Source organism: Oreochromis niloticus, linkage group LG4, assembly GCF_001858045.2.
Source record: "Oreochromis niloticus isolate F11D_XX linkage group LG4, O_niloticus_UMD_NMBU, whole genome shotgun sequence".
Lineage (NCBI taxonomy): Eukaryota > Metazoa > Chordata > Actinopteri > Cichliformes > Cichlidae > Oreochromis > Oreochromis niloticus.
In genome coordinates, this window is record NC_031969.2 from 17,417,895 (window position 1) to 17,431,312 (window position 13,418).

The window sequence follows — 13,418 nt, forward strand, 5'->3', positions numbered from 1 at the left end:
TTTATGGAATGGGTTTCCATGGATGAGCAGCAGCATCCAAGCCTTACATCACCAAGTGCACTGCAAAGCGACGGATGCTGTGGCATAAAGCCCATCGCCACTGGACTCTAGAGCAGTGGACACGTGTTCTCTGTTTCCCTATTTCTCTTGTTCCAGGAAGTAAAGCTGAGACAGGTCCAGCTCAGTACCCACATTTCTGATATTTTCAATTATTAAAGTGCATATTTGTGCCCATGTATTTTGTGAACTCACAGGAAGGACTTGGGTTAATATGGACATTGCCTCATGCTGTAAATGCCCTGATGATCATTACAACCAGTAAGTATCAAATATCACAATATTAAAGTATTACAACTGTCTTCTAGCAGTACATGCTGCTCAGCATGCACTGATGTCCTTCATACTGATAGTGTTGGGTGTTGTCAGAGATGTGCTGGACTTGGGGCTCAACAAACATAACCTGCTCCTCTTCTAACACTCACCCTTAAACTCTACAACATGAGATCTTCTAGGCAGCTGGTCGATCAAAGTGGCTTTGTGTGTGTATGAGTGTGTGACTGTGTGCAGGTACACCGAAACTACTCACCGTGTACTCTGACCATATCATCAGCAGAGGCCATCAGTATAATGGATGGGAATGGGAGTTTGAGGGGGGGACAAAGGCATGAAAGAGAGTGAGAGAGATAAGACGAGAGGAGAGAAGAAAAAAATACTTCAGTTCACAATGAAAAAAAAAAGAACCATTAAGCCTCAGCTCAGTAGCACTTCATTTCCAGTAAAAGCACATGAGAAGAGCCCATTTCACTATGATATTGCCCCATTTTTAAAAATCTGTGTGACACTGATTGTTTTTGACATGCACGGTCCTGCTGAGCGCATATTTAGTCTGTCATATAAACACACTGTACATACAAAAATCCCAAATGCAATATGATGTTTACTGGTTGCCATCTATCGGTATTAGTGTGACATTTAAAGCTGTTCTAGCTCTGCTATAAGCTTTTTTACAACCTAATGCTATCGCTTTAATTTACACATTTGATAGAAAGCACATTACAGCACATATTTTTAAATAAATCAAAGAAAAAAAATCTGACAGATAAATACCGACACCTTGTTGGTGCCAAATTTATTCTGGAAATGTAAAAACGGAACGATATTACACTGTAGAAATTACCAGGTCATGAAAAAAAAACAACACTTGACAATGAAATAGGCCAAAAGAATTAATTTCTTAATGAAACATAAACAGATTTCCCCATCATTTCATACTATATGTAGGTACTTATGTGTAAATACTAAGAAAAATGACAACCAAGTTTAAAATTAATCTTGTTTTATTGTAATTAAAGTGGTAAAGAAAAATGACACAGTCGTACACTCGTGTCTTTAAAGCAGCTACGGCGGCACAAGGCAGCAGGTTACAAAAATCAAGATGTACATGACCTGCAGAAATGGCAACTAGCCAATTTGTTGTCAACTTTCTCATTTGCAAAGCTCCGCCCAGCAGGTGTTAACTTGTGTTGGTGCCATTCCGAACAGGCCAACAGGAACGTTGCAGAGTGCCCTCTGGTGGGCAAACTATGCAACATCAACACTCAGAACATGGTTGAATGGTATTTCTCCCATCTCTTCGTTACTTTTCAATTTTTCATTTATCAGCCGTACAAATGACATTACCGATATTGGTATTAGCAAATATATGCCAACATATCAGCCTAGCTCTAATGTTGTGGTCGGAATTAAAGTGTGATTTTTAAGTGTATCATCCACACAACAGTGATGCTAATTATTGAGAAATTAGTGATTCTATATCATTGCACCAATTCTTCTAAATTCTTTTAGAGCAGACTAAGGCGTATAATTAAAGCATTACCTGTGATAGTGTACGGGTAATAGTTCCAAGCCTTCTCTGTGACATAGAAGATCTTGGGGACCACTGCTCTGGCCCAACTGGGGAGCTTGCTGTCAAAGATAGACGAGTGGATAGGTTAGTAAAGTGAAGAAGAAGAAGAAAGAGAACGGATTAGACAAATAGTTTGTGTACAGCATGGTAGTCCTCTCTTAAAGTTTCTCCACTCTTCTTCTTTGGGCGATCATTCGGAACAGGCAACAAGAAGCATCCAGCTGTGTGGAGTCATAATGGAGGCTATACAGGGCAGCCATGATGGTCCCTTGGGGAAGTTGATTACACCCTGTACCCTGCATGGGAGTTTCACCAGCGTTCATTGTGATAGATATAGAAAAGGGCATGGAAGGCAAATAGAGGAAATACAGAGGGAGGGCTATACTCAGCACAAATGGATTCTGAATGCTGACAGCCAAGTAGCCGAGCACCTCATTGGATGTCTAATCAAAAAAAAAAAAAAAGAAGAAAAAAAAGATTGCTGCGGAAAGGGAACATCAGGGCTTTGGTGAGCTGGAAGGAAATTGCCATGTCAGAAATCTGAGAAATACACAAATTTACCAGTGAATACCAGTGAATGGAGAAGATTGACTTTTGAGACTTTGACATTTGGAACAGTAAGTCCTGATTGCCAATAGATGCCGAGAGAAAAGAAGGGTTGCAGACAGTCATTACTGAGTGCCATCAGAAAAAGTTCACTGCAGCCCAAATCACATTTAGTCCAGATTTCTGCTCCTTGAAAAGCAGACAATCAAAGCGCAGCAAATAGCAGCATAATTGGACTCAAAGTCATCATTAAGTTGTACCTTTCAGAAAAATTCTCTCTTAACCACTGATTATTTAACTCCCACATTTCTAACCTCTTCTCTTTTTCTTTTTCTATGTCTGCTAGATGTGAGTGAATATGGAAACGGAGCTGGTTTGTCACTAAAAAACTTTGGGTAATTTCAGAAGAATAAGATTAGGATATTTTAAAAGTTGTCCTTTTTCACACTGGGCATGCAGCAGGAAACGCTCTGCTACTGGAGATACTCTCTGTTTTAGGAGAGGGAGCTGCCTAGATAGAGACAGCAGGAGGCAGGACACATGACGCCCACTCACCTGCAGGCAGGCACAGCACCAAAATATTAGTGTTTGCAGAATGCGACATTATGCATACGTTTTACAAAAGGTGCAGGCAGGTTAAAGCAACTGACTAATGTCCCGTGCGACTGTGCTGGACATTTGAGTTCTCACGTGCACCTCTGTTAGATAAGTCCAATCAATGCTCAGGGCTGCAGTGTGTATCTGCAAATGGCTTAAGACTCTGTATAAACTACGGGAACATGAGGCAGACAGTTTCCTTCAGTCCCCTTCTAATAACCTGTCAAACAGCCAAGGGAATGTCCAGACACAGCAGACTAGCCACATGTCCTCACACTGCCTTATTTGCAAGCCACACACACACACACACACACACAAACACATGCACGCACACACGCACATGCACAGAATGCAGCTATAACATGGTAACAGGTGGTTTGTGGGTGGAGGGATGCAGGCTCCGCTCGGTGTCCGACAGCGACTGCTCAAATTATCCATCATTTACACTGACCTCATCTCTCTGTGCACACACACACTATCACACTCGGCTAAACGCACACCACACTCTGCCCTACTCTTCACTGAGCTTGTCAGTGACACTTTATATTTCCCAAAGGCCCACTTACTTGTCACTTCAGAGCACAAAAACTTCCACCTCAGTCTTCTTTGGTATTCTTCGCGTGGATCGCTTTTTATCTCACAGTCTGACTTTTGGCAGTGAGTGGCTCAATCTTGTCTCACAGAATCTATCTTACCAGAATAAGATTATATGAAATGACATCGGTGTTACGCAATTTGAGCTTTAATAGGTGAAGTCAATAAGGAAAACATACCAATTGTTAAAATAATAACAATAATGACAGGAAGTAACATTATTGCTTTACCTGCGCAACAATTCACTACATTTTAATGGATTAATGGATAGACACATTTAGACATCTAGTTTATGTAATAGATTGTTCCAGTTTAATCTCTTCAAATACTGCATTGTTGGTGCCTTTTGGAGCTTTTTCATGATTATAATCAGGGCTTAAGCAGACCGGAAGGATCTGAAACAGTGAAAAACTGTTTCACAGAATCACATCCAGTCTTGTAGAAAAGTAAGTACAAGCTTACTGCTTCACTTAGGAGGGTATGGAGCAGCCAGGAGCTGCTAATCAAATGCACTTGATTTACTGATCATCAGCAAGTGAGCACCTCCATAAAAGCAGTTTGTTGCTCTCAAGCATTCAGGTGCGTGTTAACACACCACAAGCCACAATCTTCCCAGGAGTGAACATCCCAGTAAATTGCCCCAAGGTCATGCATTTTCCCTGGTCATGTATACTATCCTCTGTACATTGTATTGTAGTGTGTTTATATTCTAGTTCATTGCTGTTTTTCCTGCCTCTGTGTGTCTCACCAGTCATGCCCATGTGTTTGTCTGGTCTCAGTGTTCTGTTCTCTGGTTTCCTGGTTTGTCCTGTCAAGTTCCAGACCGTTCTACATGGTTTCTGTTTTATTTTGACAGTCCCTCTTCTTCTGTGCATGATGTTTGGTTTATCTTCCCCTGTCTTGTCAGCCAGATTTTATTCAGCTGTGTTCCCCAGGTGTCTCCACTCAGTCCTAATCCCCTACTGGTATATACTGTCTGCCTCTGCTCTTTGTTTGGTCCTCCTTCATGGTGTGTAAATCTTTAGCTGGCAGGTTGTTCCTGTTTTTGGTTTTTGTTTCATTTGCGTTTTTATCAGCAATAAAATACAGCTGTGATTTTGAGTTATGTCAGCCTACTGAGTCCTGCATCTGAGTCCACGTTCTCTTTGTCACACGTCTGTTCACATGACACAGTCAGCTAAACCTGTCTTACAGCAGGAAAATAATCCCAAGCAAAGCAGCAAATCTACAACAGAATAGTTGGGAAAAAAAAAGACTCAAGGTACTGCAATGGCCCAGTTAAAGTCCGGACCTTAACTGGACTAAAATGTTTTGTGTGAAATGCAAGACTTCAAGAGAGTTGGGCATATAAAATCTCTATGAAGCTAAATGAACTGAAGGAACGATGTAAAGAGGAGAGGACTAAATTCCCTACATGATGATGTAAGAGACTGATTAAGTCTCTAAAGTTATTGCTTACTGAAGGTGGTTTAAAAAGCTACTGAACCATAGGGTTTACTTACTTTAGTTTTTCACAGGACTCCATAGACTTCTGTGAAAATGTTTTTTTCTGATAGAAAGACTCATGAGTGAGTTCATTATTCAAGTCATGTAGCTGGCATTGCTTTTAGCTGACGGCATTGAGAGGGCTTCTTTACGACCTCCACACACCCTTTGTCAGGCATTCATGATGCACATGTCAGTAAAGTTGTTGTCCCATTACTTTGAGCTAGCATCTAGCTAGTGCTATAGAAGTGGACTGAACATAAATAGATTATACAGAGTATTTTTTTAAGCGACATATAATTTCAAATCCAATGTTTTCAAACAATATGACAAAGATGCCAACAGTTCTGTGCAATTTGTATCAGTGTGTGTGCTAGCTCAAGTTAAACTCTGTAGTTTTCAGCTCACAAGTTGTTATTTGATGTGTTTCCAAGTGATTTTTTCCCCACAATGCTCCTTGGGATTTATCCACGTGCAAAATCCCACTTTAACCCCTTCTTATGTATCTGGCAAATAATGTTGCTTGCTATGTGGTTAACTGGACCAGCACTCTTTAGTACTGGTAGAGGTATTGGTATCTGTCAGACTCACCCATACATTGACAACAAGGTCACTTCTGACTCAAAAGGAGTACATTGTTAATATACAGTCTATGCTTACAAATGTAACCAAAGCCTCAAATTAGGCTGTTTTCTTTTTGTTCATTGTTTCTGTCAACTTAGTAAATTTAATTAGTTTGATGACTGAGTTCACTGTTATTATCCTGTACAAAAAAATGTCATCCACGGTTTAGTTGTCAGTATCTCCAAATTCATCCCAGCTCCCGTGCACTACAGATCACCCTGTTCTTTGTTCACACTAATGAAATGTATAGTTTGAACTCCAATACTTTAAAAGAAGTTGGCTATATTGATGTATGTGTGCTGCTGCCAAGTCTTTGGCCTAGACCTCACTGAGCAGGTTACAGTGAGTCTGCACTATGTGACTGGCCTTGAGTTAACTGAATTACGGCCCTGGGTATAATCGGTGATTAATGCACAAAAAACAGCTAAGATAAAAGAGCATTTGAGGCCTCTATGAATGTATAGGCAGCAGATTACTTTTATACACAGTACACTTATTTTCGACCATGAATCGTTGTAATTATATGATACATCAATATGAGACATTGCAATGATAAAATCAAAGCATCTAATCTACTCTGTCTGTATATAGTCCTTTATTTTAACTTGAATAAGTCAACTCAGAGAGTGGCCAGCATTTTTAACTAGATACACCACAGTACTCACACAGCAACAAATTCAATTTTAATTTACATAACAGAAAATCAGATCCTCAATTTCACGCTTATCAAGTTCAACAAAACACAGGAACAAAGGATTGAGCCAGAAAATGGGCCTGAAGAGAAAAGGTACGGTTAATTATACTTTTCACTTTTTTCATTCCTGAAACGCAGAAGCAACAATTAGCATCGCTCTCTGTATTTTATTATATCTGATATTTGACTCATTTGTAACCACTTCTATTTAGCTTTTAATTTCAACAGAGCAGATCATTAGACATGTCACCAGTGGCTAATCGTGTGTTAACGCGCTGAGAGAATGAGTTCAGTGACAGCTATGCAGAGGCAAATAAGTCAGCTTGTCTTTAACTTGTCAAATCACGTAACAACTAAGCAGCAGCAGCTTAATACATGGAAACTGCTTCAATGCTGAGAATTATTAGTGTCAGAGAAAGTGCTAGACAGTCAGAATCGCCTTTTATTGTCAAAGAATGCGTACACATACAAGGAACTGGGCTCTATTTTTTTCTTCGCTCTCAAAGCATTAATAGAATAGACAACACAGATAATAGCAACATGACACAGACAATAACTACATGTATAGTGTATTTATATTTATTTTTACAATGGTGCTCAGTGCAAAGCCTTTGGAAAAAATTATGAAATAAATACATAGTATACACAGTATATAAGCTATATACTTTACATATATACATGGAATTTGACAGTATATATGTTAGTATATAGGTTTGTGCAAAGGTGTATAGATATGTGCAACAAAATAAGAGTGTACACAGCATGCTGTGGTTCATCAGTCGATATGTTGGATGTTTAAGTAACATAAAGCTTAAGTTAGAACCCCTTATGAAAGTGATTTAGACGTTTGCTCAGTGGTTTATAGTCCAAATACTTTTTTATTTATTTGTTTTTTCAAGCCCACTGTAGGTGGGAAAGGAGACTCACTTGTTAAGGTAGATCCGTTTCTCTGTGAACTGGCCCGATCCGTGCTCTGGGTCCTCATAAGGCTCATTCTGCACCACCTCCACACCTTCTCCACGTTCACTCTGTTCATGACTGTGTTTGCTGATCATATACAGCTGGCCGATCCGGTACTGAAACACAAAAGAAGACCAAAAACATAAAGGAAACTTTCTCAAATATAGGGAGGCAATTAACATTTTACACATCTGAATTAGCATGCTGAGGCGGCCAAAGTTAACGGAAACAAAATCTTCTTGGTGAAAGTCCAGGAACTGACCCAACCGTCTGATTTTATAGAAGCCATAAAAATAAATGTGGGAGAGAAAATACCAGGATTACAGCACCTGCACGCTCCTGACACCTGGGGGCAGTCACCATAGCAAAAGAAAGCAGCTGGATTAGGAGCTGTCTGCAGCACAGTGATAAAGGCCTGGTGTCAGGTCAGGACCAAGCGGCACAACAATAGTAACAGTGGCAACAGACAGTTACACGACCCCATCCCATGGTCTCTTGTGACACATCAGTCAGCACACACAATCCTTCACTCATCACTCACTGACCCACTTGGGCCAGTGTCACTTTTGGCCACCTTGACGGGCTGGGTGGGGGGTGTCACACGGCAACTATTTTCCATACATTTGGAAAACGACGAGCACAGGAGCGAGAATTTCTAACTGCTCATGGGACTATTTACGCGCTGGGGAAACTGATACTGCCCTGATGGTGACTTATGTTGCGCTGATGGAATGCCAAGGGCTCATGCAGGACTCTATACACACCCACAAACATCCACCCACACACACACTCTGCTCCAACCAAGGATAGCTGTGTTAAGCTAATGGAAAATAGGATCGTCTGGGCTGTTGACTTGTGACTCTACATCCAGCCACATAAAGCAAGGAGTGGAGTGGAGTGAAATGTGATAGTGTAGTGGAAAAAAAAACAGAGCTCATGTATACCAGTAAACTTCTTATATCACAATGCCAAATTTTTCCATCAGAGGAGAGCAATGAGCTGTGACAGAGAATTCCCAGCTGAAATGTGGATGGCTGTGAGTTTCTGACAGCACAGCTGTTGGAGTCTGGCATAGTTTTTCCACTGCAATGACACAGTAAGAGACCAGGCATAATAGATGGGGAACCTGTTTTTAGTCACACACAAACACACGAGCCTGCCCACATTTTGAGCTCTTCTTGCAGCTGATTTAGTAATCAGCACATCAAAAGAGGCAAAGAACGAGCTGGTTCTAGTTTAAGAGATATGAATATTTGTTGCTTCTTTTCATCGTATGTGCTAACTTATATTGTGGGATTTTGGATTGTTGCTGAGAGAAAAAAACAGGAGAGTTACTTGGACTTTGGATTTCATCAGGCATTTGAGTTTTGGTGTCATGTTTTGCAGGACAAAGGGCATCAAGAGCAGGCTGAGTAACTGAAAATGAACCTTTTGCTCAGATTGATGTCAAAGTCCAAAAAAAGAGTCTCACCAGGAAAACTAACTGAAAGCCAAAAGTCCAGAGAACTAAACAGGGAGCGCACACAAGGGTGCTAGTGTAGACAAGGAGAAGACAGGCGTATACAGTGAGATTTTGCAGATATGTGACCGCTTACCATGTGACATTAACTTGACAGCCACTTTGTACGGGACAATCATGGTGACAATTTAAGATCAAGTGAAAAAGGTCCTGTTTACACAGGTTTAGACACAGATCCTTGACCATCTGGCAAACGCTGGTCGTAAGGGAAAAATTAAAGCTCACCAACATGTTGTAAGTGGTTGCTGGAGATGGATGAAGATTACCAGGAAAACTACTGCTAAAGCTCCAGTTACACAGGCCTAGAGACCAGTTAATGACCCCCATTTCCCCCTAGAAACCCACAGAGATAGATAGACTTTTATTATCATACAGTCTATATATCAACATTACAAAAAAAAAAGTTGCCTGCGTCAAAATAGTGCAGTTTAACCTATAAGTATGTTGAAGTCCATATAGTGGATATGCAAAAATAGCAAGGATAACCTGTCCCTAGTGAAAAATGTGTATTCCACATGAATTCCCATGCATATTTCACTCGCAGATTGCTGCAGTTGCCTGTAGTTTGTATGGAAGCGACAGGCTTGTCTACAGAAACTGTCCAAGCTGTAGTGAAACTGTGAAAAAGTGCAACACAAACCCCAAATGGGAAAAATTTACTTCCACAATTAAAATTGTGCCTTTTAAAACATGTCGGCTGCAGCACTGAGCCACAAATTCTACTATGAATGCAAAGCTTCTACTTTTCTGGAGAAATTTTTGCGTTGTATTTTTTCCAGGAACTCAATATGTCCAGTTTCTCATAATGCCTCCTTTGTTTCCTCATCTGTGTTTGTCAATGTGTAATTTCCGGGTCCTAGTTACGGTCTGTTTATCCTCTTGTCTTCACCCGCTGTGCACTTTTCCGCTGACATCAAACAACTGTTTTTTTAGATTTATTATCTTGACTCCTGCATCCTGTTTTTGGGTCCTCACGTTTAAGTAAATCTGTCAAAATTTGTGCATAAAACAACACGGAATAAAGTGATTCATAAAAAAAAGTCTTACTGGTTAAAGCTGACTGCTTCGAGTAATGAACCCACAGAGAGTTAAGTTCTTCACGGAGCTTTTCCTTGTCTGTTATCTAATTGTTTCATCTGTACAGCCTGCTAATGTTGAGCTCAGTGGAGCAGTCAGCAGCTGAAAGGGCACATATTTTCCCCATGATTTAAAAAGAGATCAAACACTTACATTTAGCAGTAATGTAACTAAATGTGTAAATAAGATGTCTTAGTTGGCTAAGACATCATTAATGTGATATAACAGAATGCTGTGTTGTCTCTTTGTGTTGTCTCAAAGTCGTTTAATGCAAGTTTAAACAACTGGATCAACAGATATACAGGGAGTGCAGAATTATTAGGCAAATGAGTATTTTGTCCACATCATCCTCTTCATGCATGTTGTCTTACTCCAAGCTGTATAGGCTCGAAAGCCTACTACCAATTAAGCATATTAGGTGATGTGCATCTCTGTAATGAGAAGGGGTGTGGTCTAATGACATCAACACCCTATATCAGGTATGCATAATTATTAGGCAACTTCCTTTCCTTTGGCAAAATGGGTCAAAAGAAGGACTTGACAGGCTCAGAAAAGTCAAAAATAGTGAGATATCTTGCAGAGGGATGCAGCAGTCTTAAAATTGCAAAGCTTCTGAAGCGTGATCATCGAACAATCAAGCGTTTCATTCAAAATAGTCAACAGGGTCGCAAGAAGCGTGTGGAAAAACCAAGGCGCAAAATAACTGCCCATGAACTGAGAAAAGTCAAGCGTGCAGCTGCCAAGATGCCACTTGCCACCAGTTTGGCCATATTTCAGAGCTGCAACATCACTGGAGTGCCCAAAAGCACAAGGTGTGCAATACTCAGAGACATGGCCAAGGTAAGAAAGGCTGAAAGACGACCACCACTGAACAAGACACACAAGCTGAAACGTCAAGACTGGGCCAAGAAATATCTCAAGACTGATTTTTCTAAGGTTTTATGGACTGATGAAATGAGAGTGAGTCTTGATGGGCCAGATGGATGGGCCCGTGGCTGGATTGGTAAAGGGCAGAGAGCTCCAGTCCGACTCAGACGCCAGCAAGGTGGAGGTGGAGTACTGGTTTGGGCTGGTATCATCAAAGATGACTGGGAGTCAAGCTCAACTCCCAGTCCTACTGCCAGTTTCTGGAAGACACCTTCTTCAAGCAGTGGTACAGGAAGAAGTCTGCATGATTTTCATGCAGGACAATGCTCCATCACACGCGTCCAAGTACTCCACAGCGTGGCTGGCAAGAAAGGGTATAAAAGAAGAAAAACTAATGACATGGCCTCCTTGTTCACCTGATCTGAACCCCATTGAGAACCTGTGGTCCATCATCAAATGTGAGATTTACAAGGAGGGAAAACAGTACACCTCTCTGAACAGTGTCTGGGAGGCTGTGGTTGCTGCTGCACGCAATGTTGATGGTGAACAGATCAAAACACTGACAGAATCCATGGATGGCAGGCTTTTGAGTGTCCTTGCAAAGAAAGGTGGCTATATTGGTCACTGATTTGTTTTTGTTTTGTTTTTGAATGTCAGAAATGTATATTTGTGAATGTGGAGATGTTATATTGGTTTCACTGGTAAAAATAAATAATTGAAATGGGTATATTTGTTTTTTGTTAAGTTGCCTAATAATTATGCACAGTAATAGTCACCTGCACACACAGATATCCCCCTAAAATAGCTAAAACTAAAAACAAACTAAAAACTACTTCCAAAAACATTCAGCTTTAATATTAATGAGTTTTTTGGGTTCATTGAGAACATGGTTGTTGTTCAATAATAAAATTATTCCTCAAAAATACAACTTGCCTAATAATTCTGCACTCCCTGTATTACTGCAGAAGTCTTTACTCACTCCTCACTTCTTCATATTTTGCTTCTAAGCAGTCAGACTTTCTTGTAATTTTTGATTAAGTGGGCCTGTACAGTAGTTTTCCAGGCTTTCTCAAAAGGTTTTTCTTTGGACACTGGCTGCTTTTGGACTCATTTTAATTTAAAAACATGCCATCATATGCCGAACATATTTCATGACCAAATCAACCTACGATAACCACTTTACAAAAGTGTGTCATTCATTTAAAATACAAAGAAAACCTGAGAGATTCTTTTGTCCAGTCCATGACATGAAATCCAGAATTCCGACACTGAGGCAGCTAAAGAAGGATAAAGGAGATTGTTGTACATATCAAAATATTCCTTTTGTAGCTGAAACATGAGAGATGGTTGAAGAGCTGACATAAATCTCTGCGCTGGATGAAAAACATCAAGGCAGAGTGCCCACTCAAGAGGACCTCTGAACATCCCTCCCATCATACTGATGACTAGCAGCAGTGTATTACCATTAAGCACCATGTTTTCTGTTTCCCTCTTTGACTAATTTGGGTTTGGACATGTTGTGTAAACAGCCCGGCCATTGTGCTCCCTGCCAGGCATTGTATCCGGCTCCCCGTCTGCTGGTTACCTGAAAGCTGCAGCTGATGAATGAGGGGCTGCTTTTCATTGTTGTCTTTGGAAATCTCGCTCTAATGACTGGAAGGGAGAAGTGGCCCTTGCCTTGGTTAGAGTGGCCATGAATAATCTCTTTTTATCTCTCTCTTTCTCCCTCTAGAGCCTCTGGGCAGGATCAAGGGTGACAGCAAGGAAAAATATGAGCTCTCTTCAGCGGAGGTGCACTTTCTTTTCCCATGTGCCCTTTGATTTATCTGCCTTCTTCTCCTATTTACACCTCCTCCTGTCTCATTCCTCTTTACCTCGTCTCCACCTATACACTAAAATCCAACCTTTTACTTTCTGAACTCCTATTCTTGCTCACCTCCAAACTTTGCTCTTAGCCCATTACCTGGTAAAAGCCACATAGAGTTCAGTCACCTTTGGCACTCAAGTAATGGAAAACTTGAAATTAAAGTAGTGGACCGTGATTACTCATGGAGCTGCTCCTGGTGCTGGTGGCAAAATTTCTCTTTTTTTTGGCCAGCGTGACCCAAGAAAATGGAACAAAATTACAGTAAAAGTGCAGAACGAATGGTGCCTTATTGTACATATCAAAAGAATAGAGTTGAGGAAGAAGAGGGCTGCAGTAGGCGGGAGAGATTAAAGAACTCTAAAGCAAAAATTTGACTTTTTGGGCTTCTTTTTCCTTAAGAAGTTTAAGCTTTAGAAATACTGATAGGTGGATTTTGCTACCTTCGGACAGAGCGAGGCCAGCTGTTTCATCTTCTTTCCAGTCTTTGGCTGGCTGTCTGTGGTCATGCATTTAAAAGACAGAGTATATTCATTTTAAGATGAAAGCATTAAGCCTTTTACTGTGATCACACTCTGTGTGTGTCTCTCTCTGGTTTTTTGGCTCCCCGCTCTAACGCAACAGCAGGTGTTGGGGAACTGTGGTCATTGTGCTACAGTGTGCTACTGTAAGATAAGGACACACA

At 40.7% G+C, this 13,418-nt stretch overlaps 1 protein-coding gene across 1 annotated transcript in view; it reads right to left on the reverse strand.

Moving 5' to 3' along the window:
- Positions 1–13,418, reverse strand: part of LOC100703643 (cytoplasmic phosphatidylinositol transfer protein 1) — a 69,912-nt gene that overhangs the window by 10,422 nt on the left and 46,072 nt on the right. Inside the window, exons 2-4 of the mRNA XM_005457756.4 lie at positions 7,374–7,522; positions 1,877–1,965; positions 587–594 (exon numbers count right to left, since the gene is read on the reverse strand). Of these exons, the coding sequence (XP_005457813.1) occupies positions 587–594; positions 1,877–1,965; positions 7,374–7,522 (246 nt within the window). The remainder of the gene's footprint in view (positions 1–586; positions 595–1,876; positions 1,966–7,373; positions 7,523–13,418) is intronic.